Below are 18,334 nucleotides of genomic sequence, written 5' to 3'. Positions count from 1 at the left end.
GGTGGTCGTGAGTAGTCTCCTCAGTCGCCCAAAAAGTCGTAGCATCTTTCTGGTCGTCGCTGGATTTTCAACATGTTGAAAATTTTCGGTGACCTGCAACAGCCTATGACGGGTGCAGACAGTCGCCGTAAATGTCGCGTAAGTGGATCAGGCCCATTAGTCCCAGCAGAGTGAGTCTGAACAGGAGGGGGAGTGGGCAGGGTGAGGCTGAACAGGAGGGGGAGGGAGTGCTGGGGGAGGTAGGGGAAGTGGAATTGGACTTTTTTAAAAGTCCTGGCAGCAAGTGCTTGCATTTTTTTTAAAGTTTTAAAAGAGGGAGGATGAGGGGCTATGGGTGAGGGTGGAGTATTACGTTGGGGGAACGGGTTGCGCTGGGGGAATGGGTGAGTGGTGGAATATTGCGTTGGGGAAACGGGTTGCGTTGGGGGACCAGACGTCCAGTGTGACCAGGACCTAATGGGTCACACCTGCTCTAGTAATCTATAAAATGAAAGCTGCCTTCAAATTTAATTTATCCTTTCCTGTCAATTACATATTTAGAATTTAGAGATACAGCATTGAAACAGACCCTTTAGCCCACCAGACAACAGTCGTTAGCACTGTGAGGTAGCGGTTCTACTAGCTGTGCCATTATACATATTCAGGATCACCTACCATATAGACCAAGGTTTACACTGGATGTCATGAAGTTTCAAAGTGTTGGTCAGTGTATCTGATGACATAACATCTTCCAGATCCATTTTATTTGCAAAAAAGAGGATTGGGGTTCGAGAGTGTTTGACATCTGCAGGTACAAAATTGTATTCTTCACAGTTTCATGCAAATACATTTGTGTGCAGCACATGAGAATAGAACCACAATATCCTTTTATAAAACATGAGAAGGTACAAAACTAGATAAGAAAATGAGATTGAAGGAGAAGGAGACAGAAACGAGGAGAAATGTATTTATCCTTGAGCATTGTGAATCTTTGGAATTCTCTACTCCAGAGGGCTGCGGGTGTTCAATCGCTGAGGATCCACGGATTGGGTCAAGGAGAGGATTGAGGAAAGAAACAGGCATGATCTTGCTGTATATCATGATAATAAACATCACAAGTTTACATTATAGGAGTAGAATTAGGCCATTCGGCCCATCGACTCTACTGATCTCTGCCTCCTAATCCCATTTTCCTGCCTTCTCTCCATAACCCTTGACATTGGTTCTAATCAAGAATTTGTCGATCTCTGCCTTAAACATATCCACTGACTGCCTCCACAGCCCTCTGTGGCAATGAGTTCCACAGACTAATTACCCTTTGACTCAAGAAGTTCCTCTTCTCCCCCTTTCTAAAAGAGCGCCCTTTCATTCTGAGGCTATGACCTCTGGTCCTAGACTCTTCCGCCAGTGGAAACATCCTTTCCACATCCACTCTATCTCTGCCTTTCATTATTCTGTAAGTTTCAATGAGGTCCCCCCTCAACCTTCTAAACTACAGCGAGTAGAGGCCCAGTGTTGTCAAACGTTCATCATATGCTAACCCACTGGAGTCATTCTTGTAATCCTCCTCTGGACCCTCTCCAGAGCCAGCGCTTCCTTCCTCAGATATGTGGCTTAAATTTGCTCACAGTACTTCAAATGTGGCCTGGCCAGCGCCTTATAGTACTTCAGCATTACATCTCTGTTTTTGTATTCCAGTCCTCTTGATATAAATGCTAGCATTGGATTAGCCTTCCTTACTCCCAACTTGCAAATTAACTTTTTTGGAGTCCTGCACCAGCACTCCCAAGTCCCTTTGCACTGATTTCTAACTTCATATTTAGGGCTGGGGGGTTTAGAATATGTTGTAGGTTCTAAACACCAGTCTTGCTAAATTTGGCTGCTCTTTACTTTTGGAAATGGTCTCTTTTGTTCCACATGCACAGTAAACCTTAAATGTGTTTTGTTCATGTACCAATAATCAACCTTCCTGATATATTCCTTTCATGATTTTGTATACCTCTATAAGATCTCCCCTCATCCTAGTACGCTCCATGGAATAGAGACCCAGCGTACTCAACCTCTCCATAAAGCTCACACCCTCTAGTCCTGGCAACATCCTTGTAAATCTTTTCTGAACCCTTTCAAGCTTGACAATATTTTTCCTATAACCTGGTGCCCAGAACTGAACACAATATTCTAAATGCGGTCTCACCAACATCTTATACAACTACAACGTGACCTCCCAACTTCTATACTCAATACTCTGATTGATGAAGCCAATGTGCCAAAAGCCTTTTTGACCATCTTATCTACCTGCGACTTGACATACAAGGAACCATGCACATGTACTCCTAGATCCCTCTGCTCTACAACACTCCACAAAGCCCTACCATTTACTGTGTAGACCCTGCCCAAAATGCGACTCCTCACACTTTTCTGTGTTAAATTCCATCAACCATTCCTCTGCCCACCTGGCCAATCAATCCAGATCCTGTGCAATATTTCACAACCATCTTCACTCTCTGTAAAACCACTAACTTTTGTATCATCAGCAAACTTGCTAATTTTGCCCTGTATGTTTTCATCCATATCCTGCTGTATACCATGACATCCTTCCTCACAGTTCGTGACCCCAGCAATCTTGGTGTCATCTGCAAACCTACAGATCAACCTGTCTATGTTTATGTCCAAGAACCTCAACTGTGACTTGTGAAGACACGAAGATCTTTGTTGAGGCTCCCGTAATCTGCTCTCTTGCCTCACTCAATAAGATGGGACAAATCCCGTCAGGTCCTGGGGATTTATCCACCTTAATGCTCTTCAAGAACACAAAAACCTCCTCCTTCTTAATCTCAAACTGCCGTTGCATATTAATGTTCTCCACACTTATCCCACTGTCCTTTATTTCCTTCTCCTTGGTGAAAACAAATGCAATGTAATTTAGTTTCTCTCCTGCATCCACAGACTCCAAATGTAAATTCCCTTCTTGATCCTTGATCAAAGGATGAGGATCACAATCAAAATAAGAGTAAAATTCCAATTAGTGTGAAAATCTGCGCCGTCATCCAAATTCAAAAGGAAAATCCACAACCAGAAAATACAATAACATACCTTGACCTTAAAAATATATCCCCATTCCTTTGTGATCACTGGCTTCCAATCATGGAACTCCTAATCAATCAGAACCATGGAAATAACAATGACCATTGTTTTTGCCATCTGCTGTTTACCATCACCACAGATGAGGGCAGGGCTCTGGGAAGTGTTGTAGAACAGAGTGATCTGAGAGTGAAGATACATAGTTCCTTGAAAGTGGTGTCACAGGTAGATAGGGTGGTCAAGAAGGCTTTCGGCACATCGACTTTCATCTGTCATGGTACTGAGTTTAGAAGTTGGGAGGTTATGTTACGGTTGTTCAAGACATTGGTGAGGCCACATTTGGAGTATTGTATTCAGATTTGGTTGTAGGGAAGATGTTAAGCTGGAAAGAATGTAGAGGAGATTTACGAGGATGTTATCTGAAAGGGTCACGAGTTATAGGGAAAGTTTGAGCAGACTATGACTTTATTCCTTGGAACGCAGGAGGACGTGAGGTGATCTTATCGAGGTGTATGACATCATGAGGGAAATAGATAGGGTAAGATAGCTGCCAGAGGAGGTAGTTGAGGCAGGTACTATCACAGCATTTAAAAGACATTTGGACAGTCTCATGGATAGGAAAGGTTTAGAAGGATATGGGCCAAACGCAGGTAAGAGGGCGTAGTGGAGATGGAACATCATGGTTGGCGCGGGCAAGTTGGGCCAAGGGCCTATTTCCATGCTGTTTGAATCCATGACTGTATTAGAACAACAGTGATCAAGAAGGTAGCTCACCATTTCCTTCTCAAGAACAATTAGAGGGGAGTTCTCTACATTATCTATCATACACACCAGTACCCGTTTCTTTATTACCTGGATGAATAAGGAGGGTGTCTAATTCTTCTTTCACCACAGAAATCCTCAGTCTATCCACACTGTCAATGACAAAAATAATGGCGTGAGCATCCCTGCAATGAAAACAAAGGTTTTAGCAACCTAACAATACTGATTTATTCATAAATCAATATCAAGTAATAATTTGGGCCATAGTCAATCACTTACTGATGTTATCCATGGTACAAATCATTAATGTTATAACTGAAGCAAAACAATATTGCCTGGTAAAAGCTTTATTCTACAGGAAGGACCACAGGAATGGAGCACACAAAATGCTGGAGTATCTCTGGATAGAGGGAATGGGTTATGTTTCGGGTCTGGACCCTTTGACAGACTGAGAGTCAGGTGAATGGGAGACACAGAGATAAATAAGTGCAAGGTGTGAGAACAAGACATTAAAGAGGATGAGGCTCAAGGAAAATGTAAATCATTGTTAGCTAGGCAAAGGTGACAACGAAGCATACAGAGATTGTTCCATTCTGTCTCCCTGATGTTATCTCTGTATGGTACATTGTCAACTTCTCCTCGCTAACAATGATCTATTCTACATTTTCCTTGAGCTTCAACCCCTTTGATGTCTCTTTTTTATACCTTATAGCAATGTTACAAAACTTACCTTCAGCAGCGCTGCAGTTCTGCCACTGGCCATGTGCGCGACTTTGGCGCCTTTAAGGGGGGGGGCGGGATTAAAATCCAGTTTTCTACCGCCTGTCCAAGGCGGATTTCCTCGGGCTGCTAGCTGCTGCAGAAAAATCGTTCCGACTTCCATTCCCGATTTTTTTTTTTTAAATCGCGAGGCCATTTAATCATTATATTAAAATAAAAAGCAACTTCTAACGCCGTCAGTGCCTACAACGTGATGGACCTCAAGTACGGGACAAAACACGATGTAAGTCGTTTACTTTACATATAAATTGGCTTCTTGGAATGACTTTAATTAATCCTCTATAAGCGAAAATGTTATTTGGGCCCCATACGTACAGGCAGTGTTTTTCCTGCTGATATGGGGTTCAAATTCACCGCAAATGCAACTTTCCAATCGATCGTGTTCCAGAAGCAAGATGATTAAAATGCCCTTTTTTTTTTAGATAAGCCATCTGGTTTTACCATCTGGTTTGGGAATTGCTCTGCCCAGGAGAAGAAGGCTCTGCAGAGAGTAGTGCGTTCAGCCGAACGCACTATGGGAACTTCACTCGCAACTCCATAGCCATTAAAATCATGGGAGACGCCTTCCACCCCTGCAACGCACTGTTCCAGCTGCTACGGTCAGGCAAACGCCTCCGTTGCCATGCTGTGAGAACGGAGAGGTTGAGAAGGAGTTTCTTACCAGAGGCCATTAGGACTCCTATCTCACCAGGGACTAACTTTTACTGTACCACTCTACTGCTTTTTTTTTTTTTTTAATTGCTGTTTTTTTCCCTTTTTCCTTCCGCCCACAATATTTAATATGTAAAAGAATATGTGATTCTGTTCCATTCTGTTTGTAGTTTGTTTGGTTGTTTGTTTGTCTTTTTGCACAAAGTCCACGAGCATTGCCACTTTTCATTTCATTGCACATCTCGTATGTGTATGCGATGAATAAACTTGACTTGATCTAAATTGTCTATATTTTGTGTTATTCTCTCTCTGCATGATCATTATTTTTAAACTAAATATTCATAAGTTTCAGTCACATGTATTGTGCAAAAAACAATAATTTGATTATATTTTGGGTGGATGTTTCTAGATTAATTTATGGGAATTAAACATTAAATTCCTTCCATCTGGGATATAAATTCATGACAGTGGGATTTAAAAATCATGTTATATTGTAAATTCTTGTGTGAATGGGATTCATTTGTTATTTGGATACTTAGGCTATTTAAAAAAATTGTTAATGGGAAAGTAGTGGGCAGAAATGTCATGTGTGGATTGAAGAGCATAAACGTGCAGTTTACAATGCTAATTGAAAAGTTGAGGAAAAACAAGGTGTACAGAATTGCTTATTGGTTACAATCTGAGGATGATGCTACTGATTATGATATGCCAATGTACCAGCTAGCAACCGATCTTCTCCATATAGACTTGGTCTATTGCTAGAAATTGTAATTTATTTACCTATCTGTTACAGATTTACAGCATATAATACAATAATATTAAAGTTCTGATCACATTTTTGAATTTTCAAAGCAGTCTGGGTGTTTGTTACTATTTCCGTCACAACGGTCAATTTTGTAATTAACTACAATTAGGTAATTAACTAATTATATGCTTTAATTTCAGGTCATCCAAGTGCAAAATCAGAGGGAGGGATGTGGACGGAAGGGTATAATCGGTCAGGGAAAGAGGGGGAAATAAAATGGAAGGAAAAGAGGATGTGGGGGGCATTACTTGAATTTAGAGAATTCAATGTTCATATTGTTGTTGTAAGCTACCTTAACTGGAGGGGGCTGAGGACAGAATAATTGGTTGGGGAATGGGAAGGGGGGTTGAAATGGTTAGCAACTGTGAAACCATCAGCTCTTGGCATGCAACCGGAGATCTAGCAGGCCTTACTCACTCGCTCTCTGTCTTCCAAAGCCCGCTGGATTATGATTAATTATTTTTGTAAAAGGAAAACATTTTTATTTTTAACATATCAGTTCAGACCACTAATTACGAAAATGTTACCTCCCACGTCTAACCTCCCAAATTCCCTGTCCCCATCAAACCTTGATCAGTACCTTTTATTTTCAAAAAACAGCCCTAAAAAGCTGGCTGCATTTTGTTGGCTTAGATTTGCCACCTGTCCTTAATGCTCTGCTCACTTTATGCTCATTCATAAAGACTTTGCCTGGCATGTATCCATGGCTTCACATGACATGTTGGGTCATGGACAGGACACCACAAATCCCATCCACAAAAACCCACCCTCCAATTTGGCCAGCACCCAAAGCTATCATATTTTACAATACATCTGAATGTATTTGACATTCAAGCTCTATTAAGAACAAAATAAAACAAATTAATAAAAAAAAAAACACCCCAAAATCACCTAAAACAAAATATTACAAGCATAAATAATTAAAAGCAAATCTATCTTATTCTTTTCTTTCATTCTCAGAGACACAAAATCTCCATTCATAAGATGACGTGATGGGTTTCATATCAAGTTTAAATTAAAATCATCACACAAACGGATTTGTAAGTTTAAATGCTAAGAAATTCCATCAACTTGTGCTCTTCTACAGGACTCTATGCACGCTAAATGTCAACAGATTTCAGAAGGCTTTCGACAAGGTCCCACAGAAGAGATTAGTATGCAGACTTAAAGCACACGGTATTGGAGGTTCAGTATTGATGTGGATAGAGAACTGGCTGGCAGACAGGACGTAAAGAGTAGGAGTAAACGGGTCCTTTTCAGAATGACAGGCAGTGACTAGTGGGGTACCGCAAGGCTCAGTGCTGGGACCCCAGCTATTTACAATATATATTAATGATTTGGACGAGGGAATTGAATGCAACATCTCCAAGTTTGTGGATGACACGAAGCTGGGGGCAGTGTTAGCTGTGAGGAGGATGCTAGGAGGCTGCAAGGTGACTTGAATAGGTTGGGTGAGTGGGCAAATGCATGGCAGATGCAGTATAATGCGAGGTTATCCACTTTGGTGGCAAGAACAGGAAAGTATTATCTGAATGGTGGCCATTTAGGAAAAGGGGAGATGCAACGAGACCTGAGTGTCATGGTACACCAGTCATTGAAAGTAGGCGTGCAGGTGCAGCAGGCAGTGAAGAAAGCGAATGGTATGTTAGCATTCATAGCAAAAGGATTTGAGTATAAGAGTAGGGAGGTTCTACTGCAGTTTTTTCAGGGCCTTGGTGAGACCACACCTGGAGTATTGCGTACAGTTTTGGTCTCCTAATCTGAGGAAAGACATTCTTGCCATAGAGGGAGTACAGAGAAGGTTCACCAGACTGATTCCTGGGATGGCAGGACTTTCATATGAAGAAAGACTGGATAGACTCGGCTTGTACTCGCTAGAATTTAGAAGCTTGAGGGGGGATCTTATAGAAACCTACAAAATTCTTAAGGGGTTGGACAGGCTAGATGCAGGAAGATTGTTCCCGATGTTGGGGAAGTCCAGCACAAGGGGTCACAGTTTAAGGATAAGGGGGAAGTCTTTTAGTACCGAGATGAGTAAAAAAAATGTTCACACAGAGAGTGGTGAAACTGTGGCATTATCTGCCGCAGAAAGTAGTTGAGGCCAGTTAATTGGCTATATTTAAGAGGGAGTTAGATGTGGCCCTTGTGGCTAAAGAGATCAGGGGGTATGGAGAGAAGGCAGGTACAGGATACTGAGTTGGATGATCGACCATGATCATATTGAATGGCGGTGTGGGCTCGAAGGGCCGAATGGCCTACTCCTGCACCTATTTTCTATGTTTCTATGTTTTTATTGCTTGAAATTACCAACATTTTCATGCAAGCCCCAAGCCAAAATCTCATTCATCTTACCACCTTTTCAAAGGCACACTGTTCCTCCAGCTATTCAAGTTCATATCATGACTACACTTTATCTTTTAACTTAACCAAGCAATCTTTCCACCCATCTCTGCCAAATGCCATTCAGTTATCATTCACCTTAGCCAAGACAAACTGATATTTGTCTCATTACTAGTTTCCACTTTCTGGACATACACCATCCTACACAAAAGAGTAGCTGAAGTAATCAAATTGTATCTCAGCACATGGTGTTACTAGGCCTCCTTTGGCAAGATTAAAGCCGTAAATGTGCAATGGTGATATCTGGTCAACTGAATATCACCTAATATCTAATATCACCCAATCAGACAAAGATCTTTACGAGCCATCTCTGATTAGCTCTACTCCCATGTTTACCTGCGTAGGAAGGAACTGGAGATGCTGGTTTAAAACCGAAGATAGGCACAAATAGCTGTTGTAACTCAGCGGGTCGTGCACCATCTCTGGAGAGAAGGAATGGATGATGTTTCGGGTCGAGAAATCACGTTTCTCACTCCCATCACAGTCCAAGTACAATCCCAGCTTCCTTCTCCCTTTTAAATCTTGCTCCTTTCCTTTTTTATCTTTTCTCCATCCATTGCGCATCATTTTTGATAACTCACAAATATTTAAGTACATCGTAAACAGTTTCTGTACAAAACACACAATGTCAGGTGTTTAATGTAGCACATCATTTACTGGCGACTTACTTATAGTAATGTTCCCAAAGGTTTCTGTATCTTCCCTGGCCTGACATGTCAAACACTGTAAAGGACAACCTGCAATTAATTGAGAAATTTTAAGTGAAGATAAGAAAATACAAATAATCACTATAATCTGTTGAATGCGATTATTTTTCTCCATTGTCATCAGAAGTTTTGAGCAGATAGCAAGTACAGAGAAAAAGAAAAGCTTGTGTTATTGTTGATTGAAAAATTGTCCTCTTATTTGGTGCAGTAGAAAGTCAATTGATTCTACCTGATTGTGGAGAATTTCTCTACATTGAATCCAATTGTTGGTGTTACGAGTTGGACTTCTGCCTGAAAAATAAGAAGGTTAGTTAAGTTCAATGTCAAATGATTGAAATATACAAATTAAGTTTAGCAATCCATTGGTTTTTAGTACAGATATTGCAACGTTTTTCAATGAAATTACAATACAACAATAAGTTGCCTATTGAAATATAAAACCATAGAGACCAGATTCATTTTCCATTCAATATAAAATTAATTCCTCTGGCTAGCACAGTGGATACACTTGAGATAAAGAGACGACTAATCAGCATGGGTTACTATATCTGGTCATATTCCAAAGTCTCCACTATCTCTGATACTGCCCAGTTGAACACTTACATACATGTTTTTTCTGTCGTCATAAATTTAATTGACCATGACCAATTTGCAAATGAAATTCTTGGAATCACAGCATTACTATTCACCATCTTCTCTTATTGCCACCTTTAACAAGCCATCTTCCATCAATGTAGTAACAAGGAACTGCAGATGTTGGTTTACCAAGGAAAGACACAAAATGCTAAAGCAACTCAGCAGCTCAGGCAGCATTCCTGGAGAGCATGGATAGGTGACATTTCAGGTCGGGACCATTCTATATCTGATGTTCCTGATATGAACTCCTGTACATTCACCAAACACCTGCGCTCGGTTTACCAAGGCCTGCGGTAACTCCTGGTTGTAACCATTTTAACCCCTTCCCATTCCCATAATGATTTTTCTTTCTTGGGTCTCATTGTAAGAGTGATACCTCATGCAAGATGGAGATTTCAGCACCTCATATTCCACCTGGACAGCTTCCAACCCAATGGTATGAATATTGAATTCTCAAACTTTCCCTTTTCTTCCCCATAAACCCTCCCTTTCCTCAACTCCCCCCCACCCCCCGAACTTTGGCTGACCTTGCACCTTTTTCTCCCGACCTAAACGTCACCTATCCATGTTCTCCAGTGATGCTGCCTGACCTGCTCATTTACTCCAACATTTTGTGTTTTTCCATTTACCATCAATCCCTCTGCACTTTGATACAATTCCAAATACCTGCCTTTGCTGGGCTGCAGCTATTTAAAGGAAGTAAAAGCATCTCAAGTAATGGCTTTCATTCTAAATCTATAGTCATCTACAGAGTTAGATTTAGATATAGCTCTTAGGGCTAAAGGAATCAAGGGATATAGGGAAAAAGCAGGAATGGGGTACTGATTTTAGATGATCAACCATGATCATATTCAAAAGGCCGAATGGCCTACTCCACCTGTTTTTTTGTTTCTGGCACAAATTATCCAATTTCGGCATTCTGCATTTCTGTTCATCTGCTGTACAGCATCAATCTTAGTATTGTTAACTATAAGGTCTGACTCTCTATTGCATCTCAGATTTCATTTCTACCTTTGACCAGTCACAGATGGCCAGTATTCAACCTCCCTCCAATTAAGAATTGCAAACGGTGAAACCACAACTTTACTCAAAGTAACAATTTCAATTTCCATGTCATTGCCTGCTTCTCCTGCTAACTTCTTGAATCAGGTGCAACCAGAACAGGAGCTATGTTATTGATCACAATGTACCCATCAAAAAGACCACTTGCTTCCATCTCTATGGCATCATCGGCCTCTTTCCAGCCTGTTTATTGTTAAAGCCCAAGTTAGTGCTTGTGTAATTTCCAGTATCATATTTTCTATTGTTAAGATGCCTTTACTCTATGTTCAGGCAGCCAATCTCTCATCTGTCATAAACCATGTTAAAGGGAAAACCACAGAGGAAATCTGGTAATAATGGAATGGAAGGAAGGAAAACAGATTAGCAGAAGCAAAATACATCGATGTATTTTTTTGAAAGAAGATCTCTGAAATTTCCCTGAACGTTCACACCAAAACAGAATGGTTAAAATGCAGAAGTAACACTCTAGTTCAGGCTACATTAGACTTAAAAGCTTGATATGTCCATACATTGCAGACAGAACACCTTAGTTTTGTGATGGGATCTACAAGGTTGTATTTTACTCTTGCAAACATTTGATGATTCTCTCAACTTTTGAAGCAAACTTGTAGGATTTTAGCCCCTCGATGGTTCTGTATACAGTCATCCACTTCCCAGAAATATATTTTTCTGCCTGGTTCTATATACCATGATTATCCCTCTGGTGGTGTATAGGTGTAAAGGAATCTTTAAATACAAGATTTTGCTGTTTGTTTGAGAATCACCACCAAAAAATAATATGATGTTTATGGACCCTTCCTCTAATTACCAATGAACAGAAACATGGAAACTATACCTTACTAAAATTTAGACCTTATGACGTTACCTGGCATGATAACATCCTGGCAAGTTGCATCTCAGCCTGAATTGTAAATTTGGAGTTTATGTGGATTAACCCTTATTAATTCATGCCATTTATAACCTTCACCACACAAATTGATGAGGGTAAAGCAGTGGATGTTGTGTATATGGACTTCAGTAAGGCCTTTGACAAGGTTCCTCATGGAAGGTTGGTTAAGAAGGTTCAATGGTTGGGTATTAATGGTGGAGTAGCAAGATGGATTCAACAGTGGCTGAATGGGAGATGCCAGAGAGTAATGGTGGATGGTTGTTTGTCAGGTTGGAGGCCAGTGACGAGTGGGGTGCCACAGGGATCTGTGTTGGGTCCACTGTTGTTTGTCATGTACATCAATGATCTGGATGATGGTGTGGTAAATTGGATTAGTAAGTATGCAGATGATACTAAGAGAGGTGGGGTTGCGGGTAATGAAGTAGAGTTTCAAAGTCTACAGAGAGATTTATGCCAGTTGGAAGAGTGGGCTGAAAGATGGCAGATGGAGTTTAATGCTGATAAGTGTGAGGTGCTACATCTTGGCAGGACAAATCAAAATAGGACGTACATGGTAAATGGTAGGGAATTGAAGAATGTAGGTGAACAGAGGGATCTGGGAATAACTGTGCACAGTTCCCTGAAAGTGGAATCTCATGTAGATAGGGTGGTAAAGAAAGCTTTTGGTGTGCTGGCCTTTATAAATCAGAGCATTGAGTATAGAAGTTAGGATGTACTGTTAAAATTGTACAGGGCATTGGTGAGGCCAATTCTGGAGTATGGTGTACAATTTTGGTCGCCTAATTATAGGAAGGATGTCAACAAAATAGAGAGAGTACAGAGGAGATTTACTAGAATGTTGCCTGGGTTTCAGCAACTAAGTTACAGAGAAAGGTTGAACAAGTTAGGGCTTTATTCTTTGGAGCGCAGAAGGTTAAGGGGGGACTTGATAGAGGTTTTTAAAATGATGAGAGGGATAGACAGAGTTGACGTGGAAAAGCTTTTCCCACTGAGAGTAGGGAAGATTCAAACAAGGGGACATGACTTGAGAATTAAGGGACTGAAGTTTAGGGGTAACATGAGGGGGAACTTCTTTACTCAGAGAGTGGTAGCTGTGTGGAATGAGCTTCCAGTGAAGGTGGTGGAGGCAGGTTCGTTTTTATCATTTAAAAATAAATTGGATAGTTATATGGATGGGAAGGGAATGGAGGGTTATGGTCTGAGCGCAGGTATATGGGACTAGGGGAGATTATGTGTTCGGCACGGACTAGAAGGGTCGAGTTGGCCTGTTTCCGTGCTGTAATTGTTATATGGTTATATGGTTAAATGTGTGTGCCACCCTTTAAATGGTATTACGGTACTACACAAAGACTCTCTCTCTCTCTCTCCCTCTCTCCCTCTCTCTCACTCACAAGCCAGCGAAGCCAGATACTTAAATGTTCCTGTTTGCTTAATAGAATAAAGATTGATTTCACCATGTGTGTGTATTTCATATGGATCGCCAATAAACATGGTGTCAGAGTCTTGAATCACGTCTCCAACTATTTTGCCTGAATTTATTTTATTTTATTTTTTTATATCGAATCATAGATAGTTCCTTACAGGGACCATATCCTTTGGTGTTCGACAGTGAGCTTGCTAAACGGTGGCACATCTTCGAGGTGGAATTCGGGATTTTCATTGATGCTGCCCACCCTGCAGCTGCACCCCACATCAATAATCCTCAATGTGGCGGGCACAGAGGCTGCCCTGCGGGCACAGGATTTCTACTACACCCCAGAACATACCGATCCGGTAACACATGTTGTGACCCCAGCAGAGTCCATCAGCGACCCGGTCTGCCTCCTCAGAAAGTTCAGAGACCTGTGCCAACTTCGCACCAATGTTATCATGGAACACCACAAGTTTTTTTCCCTTAGCCAACAAGAGGGCGAAACGGTTAAATCCTACATTGGTGCCCTCAAGAACATTGCATCCAGATGCCACTTCCAAGACCGCGAGGTGAGAAATCAATTATTCTGGGATGAAGAGCTTACACATGATAAGGTTGAACGTGCCTGCCGGGTTGCAGAATACACCGATACCCATACCAAAGCCTTGGGACTGGGGCCACACTCTGCCTACAACGTCCATGCCTTCTATTTGTCCCCACGACAAACATTAACCCCTCAACAATCACCTAAACCCCCAGGGAGGGTAACTGATCATCTAGTCAATAACCGTGGTAATTGCGGTGGCTCACACCCACAATTTCGTGATTCGGAGGCTGCAGCTGCGGGTCTGGCGGACGGCGGCACCAGGAGCCCGCGGATCACTGGAGGGAGACCGCTTTTCAGGGCTCCCGCAACGGCGATTTCTCCCGCCCGAGTTGCGGGGTCGAAGAGCTCCTGGTGCGGGGTCTGACATCACCGCCCCGCGCGGCTTGGAATGGCTGCGGGACTTTGCGAGCACACGCCGGGGGCTCCAACATCAAGAACCCGGTGTGCGACCTTGCACCACCCGGCATGGCTTTAATGGCCGCGGGACAATCGCCAGCCGGGGGCTTTGACTTTGACTCTGACATCGGGGGGGGGGGGGAGAGTGCAGTGGAGAGATAAGTTTTTTTGGCCTTCCATCACAGCGATGTGATGGATGTTTATGTAAATTATGTTGTGTCTTGGGTCTATTTGTTTGTAATGTATGGCTGCAGAAACGGCATTTCGTTTGGACCTCAAGGGGTCCAAATGACAAATAAATTGAATGTTGAATCTTGAATCTTGTATCCCTGATGTTCTGTTCTGTACAAGAAGATGGAGTGGTAAAGATGGTATATGGCAGATTCACCGGCAATGGTCAGGGCACCAAATATTAAAATTGAGAAGTCATGATGTAATGATATAACTTTGGTTAGTTCCAATCTGGAGAATTGCAGTTCTAGTTGCTATGCAAAAAGGAAAGATGTGTAGTCTTTGAAGAGGGTGCAAAAGATGTTCATCAAGATACTGCCTGGATTAGAGAGTATTTGCTATGAGCTTGAACAAGGTTGGATTGGTTTCCCAGGAGCTTTGGAGGCTGAGGGACTTCCTGATAGACATATACAATTCTGAGAGCAATAGATAGGCTAGATAATGTCTTTTTTCCAAATATTAAATGCTAGAGAGCATTTTAAAGTAAGAGGGATATATTTAAAGTAGATTTAAAGCATTTTTACAGAGTTTTGAAAGTACGTGGAACTCACTGACAGGAGATGTTGTGGAAGCAACTACAATAGCAACATTTAAGATGCATTTAGACAGAAATGAGCAGGCAGGGCATTGAGAAATAAACAGTGCCCCCCCCATAATGTTTGGGACAAAGACCCATCATTTAATTATTTGCCTCTGTACTCCTCAATTTGCAATTTGAAATAGAAAAAAAAAAAATCACATGTGGTTAAAGTGCACATTGTCAGATTTTAATAAAGGCAATTTTAATATATTTTGGTTTCACCATGTAGATATTACAGGAGTGTTTATACATCTGTGCCCCCCCCCCCCCCCCCCCCCCCCCCCCCCCCCCCCCCCCCCCCCCCCCCCCCCCCCCCCCCCCCCCCCCCCCCCCCCATTTCAGGGCACCCTAATGTTCGGGACACAGCAATGTCATGTAAATGAAAGTAGTAATGTTTAGTATTTTGTTGGATATCCTTTCAATACAATGACTGCTTGAAGTCCGTGATTCATGGACATCACCAGTTGCTGGGTGTCTTCTCTACTGATGTTCTGCCAGGCCTGTATTGCAGCCATCTTTAGCTTATGCGTGTTCTGCGGGTCCAGTTTTCCCTTCAGCATATAAAAGGCATGCTGAATTGGGTTCAGATTGAGCGATTGGCTACTCAAAAATTGAGCATTTTTTAGCTTTGAAAAACCTGTATTTGGGTTTTTTTGTTTATTATAGAGAGAATTCTTCTGTCATCAACTCTGGAGGTCTTCTATGGCCTGCCAGTCCCTTTGCGATTAGTAAGCTCACCAGTGCTCTCTTTCTTCTTAATGATGTTCCAAACAGTTTCTTATAACCATATAACAATTACAGCACGGAAACAGGCCATCTCAGCCCTTCTAGTCCGTGCCGAACACTTACTCTCACACCTAGTCCATCATCATCTTCTTAATGATGTTCCAAACAGTTGATTTTCGTAAGCTTAAGGTTTGGCTGATGTGTTTCTAACAGTTTTATTCTTGTTTCTCAGTCTCATAATGACTTCTTTGACTTTCATTGGCACAACTTTGGTCCTCAATTTGATAAGCAGTAATAAACATAGAAACATAGAAAATAGGTGCCATTCGGCCCTTCGAGCCTGCACCGCCATTCAATATGATCATGGCTGATCATCCAACTCAGTATTCTGTACCTGCCTTCTCTCCATACCCCCTGAATCCTTTAGCCACAAGAGCCACATCTAACTCCCTCTTAAATATAGCCAATGTACTGGCCTCAACTACCTTCTGTGGCAGAGAATTCCAGAGATTCATCACTCTCTGTGTGAAAAATGTTTTCCTCATCTAAAAGATTTCCCCCTTATCCTTAAACTGTGACCCCTTGTTCTGGACTTCCCCAACATCGGGAACAATCTTCCTGCATCTAGCATGTCCAACCCCCCTCAATCTTCTAAATTCTAGCGAGTACAAACCGAGTCTATCCAGTCTTTCTTCATATGAAAGTCCTGCCATCCGAGGAATCAGTCTGGTGAATCTTTTCTGTACTGCCTCTATGGCAAGAATGTCTTTCCTCAGATTAGGAAACCAAAACTGTACGCAATACTCCAGGTGTGGTCTCACCAAGACCCTGTACAACTGCAGTAGAACCTCCCTGCTCCTATACTCAAAAACATACCATTCGCCTTCTTCACTGCCTGCTGCACCTGCATGCCTACATTTAATGACTGGTGTACCATGACACCCAGGTCTCGTTGCATCTCTCTTTTCCTAATCGGCCACCATTCAGATAATAGTCTACTTTCCTGTTTTTGCCACCAAAGTGGATAACCTCACATTTATCCACATTATACTGCATCTGCCATGCATTTGCCCACTCACCCAGCCTATCCAAGTCACCTTGCAGCCTCCTAGCATCCTCCTCACAGCTAACACTTCCCCCCTAGCTTCGTGTCATCCTCAAACTTGGAGATGTTGCATTCAATTCCCTCGTCCAAATCATTAATATATATCGTAAATAGCTGGGGTCCCAGCACTGAGCCTTGCGGTACCCCACTAGTCACTGCCTGCCATTGTGAAAAGGACCCGTTTACTCCTACTCTTTGCTTCCTGTCTGCCAGACAGTTCTCTATCCACATCAATACTGAACCCCTGTGTGTTGGGGGTTCAAAGTTTCTAAAGTTTCCAAAGGTGATGGAAAGACTGGAAGAAAGACTAGGTGCTGAGAGCTCTCTTATGCCTGCACTAAGGAGGCAATTAAACACACCTGAGCAATTACAGATGCCTGTGAAGTCATGTGGCCCAAACATTCAGGTGCCCTGAAATGGGGGGACTATGTATAAACACAGCTGTAATTTCTACATGGTGAACCAAAATGTATAAAAATACCCCTTAATAAAGTCTGACAGTGCGCACTTTAACCACATGTGATTTTTTAATTACAAATCTCAAATTGTGGAGTACAGAGGCAAATAAATAAATGATGGGTCTTTGTCCCAAACATTATGGAGGGCACTGTAGATCCTGTGCAGTCAAATGTGTTGGTGAAATTAGCATAATGGTCAGCAATGACATTGTGGGTTACAGGGTCCGTTTATATGCTGTTCTATGTTCCCAAAGTCTGAAACACAGATAAGAATTAATGTAAAAACAAGCATATGGTTTAGCTCCTGTCTGCCACTAGGTGGACTAGGAAATGTTCTCAAATACATATAAAAGTGATCCAAAGGAACCAAGCGGATTGAAATTTAAGTTCTCAGAATCACACTTTTACAGTGGAGAATGTTTCCAAGCTGTTCAGTGCTCCAGTGTTTTACTTTACTGTCAGGACAACCAGATCTATGAGTGTGATAATGAGAATTTTTAGAAAAACAGGATCAGCATCTGTTTTATCAGCATCGGTGACAAGTGACACTTGCTTCTTGCAGGCCTTCTTCAATATAATTTTAAAAATGCAGCAGTTCTGCTTGCACAAACAGTGTTCCCAGAGCTGAACAATTTTCATTATTACCATTTATCACCCGTTGTAGTCGTACTATAAAAACGCTTTCAGAAATCTCCAGACTATCTATTAAACTAAAAGTTGTTGAGTTGTCAGACAATTCTTGAAATGTTATTGGCACAAACACCTCATCCAGTGCCAGCTTTCTGTTATTATCTACTGGAAACAATAAATGACCTACTCATGGGGCGGGCCATTAATCAATCACAACACACAACACACGAAGGAAGGGGAGTTTAATGAGTGCCTGAGGAATTCCTCTCGTACTCACATTGGCGGGTTTCAAGCGGTCGATGATGGTGCTCTTGCCGCTGTTATCCAGCCCCAAGCAAAGAATATTCGCGCTCTTGCGCCTCAGCCGTAGACATGCAGATAGTTTATCTAACAAGCCCATGGCTGACCTGGGCGATAATGGCCAGTCCCACTTGGTTG

The 18,334-nt window shown here is 42.0% G+C and overlaps 2 protein-coding genes across 11 annotated transcripts in view; one reads left to right on the top strand and one right to left on the bottom strand.

Annotated features, from left to right (window-relative positions):
• LOC129702110 (uncharacterized) overlaps positions 1–15,209 on the top strand; it is a 27,132-nt gene extending 11,923 nt beyond the window's left edge. For 4 of the 9 annotated variants that reach the window (XR_008724331.1, XR_008724328.1, XR_008724327.1 and 1 more), the window contains exon 3: positions 5,025–6,079. Coding sequence is in view for 4 of the 9 variants with exons in the window: in XM_055643682.1 (XP_055499657.1) it covers positions 5,025–5,143 (119 nt within the window). In the remaining 5 variants the exon portion in view is untranslated. Of the gene's footprint in view, positions 1–5,024; positions 6,080–13,321 lie in introns of those variants that run through there. The other 5 variants (XM_055643681.1, XM_055643680.1, XM_055643679.1 and 2 more) reach the window with 2 other exon arrangements.
• LOC129702111 (ADP-ribosylation factor-like protein 6) overlaps positions 1–18,334 on the bottom strand; it is a 21,411-nt gene extending 3,077 nt beyond the window's left edge. The window contains exons 1-5 of one of the 2 annotated variants that reach the window (XM_055643683.1): positions 18,174–18,334; positions 9,395–9,456; positions 9,127–9,195; positions 3,913–4,007; positions 655–784 (exon numbers count right to left, since the gene is read on the bottom strand). In XM_055643683.1, coding sequence (XP_055499658.1) covers positions 655–784; positions 3,913–4,007; positions 9,127–9,195; positions 9,395–9,456; positions 18,174–18,296 — 479 coding nt within the window. In that variant the 5' untranslated portion in view covers positions 18,297–18,334. The remainder of the gene's footprint in view (positions 1–654; positions 785–3,912; positions 4,008–9,126; positions 9,196–9,394; positions 9,457–18,173) is intronic. The other variant, XM_055643684.1, reaches the window with a different exon arrangement.

The sequence above is a fragment of the Leucoraja erinacea genome, chromosome 12 (assembly GCF_028641065.1).
Source record: "Leucoraja erinacea ecotype New England chromosome 12, Leri_hhj_1, whole genome shotgun sequence".
NCBI classification, from domain to species: Eukaryota; Metazoa; Chordata; class Chondrichthyes; order Rajiformes; family Rajidae; genus Leucoraja; species Leucoraja erinaceus.
Note: the sequence above shows the minus strand (reverse complement) of the source record. Positions and strands in the feature narration are given on the sequence as shown.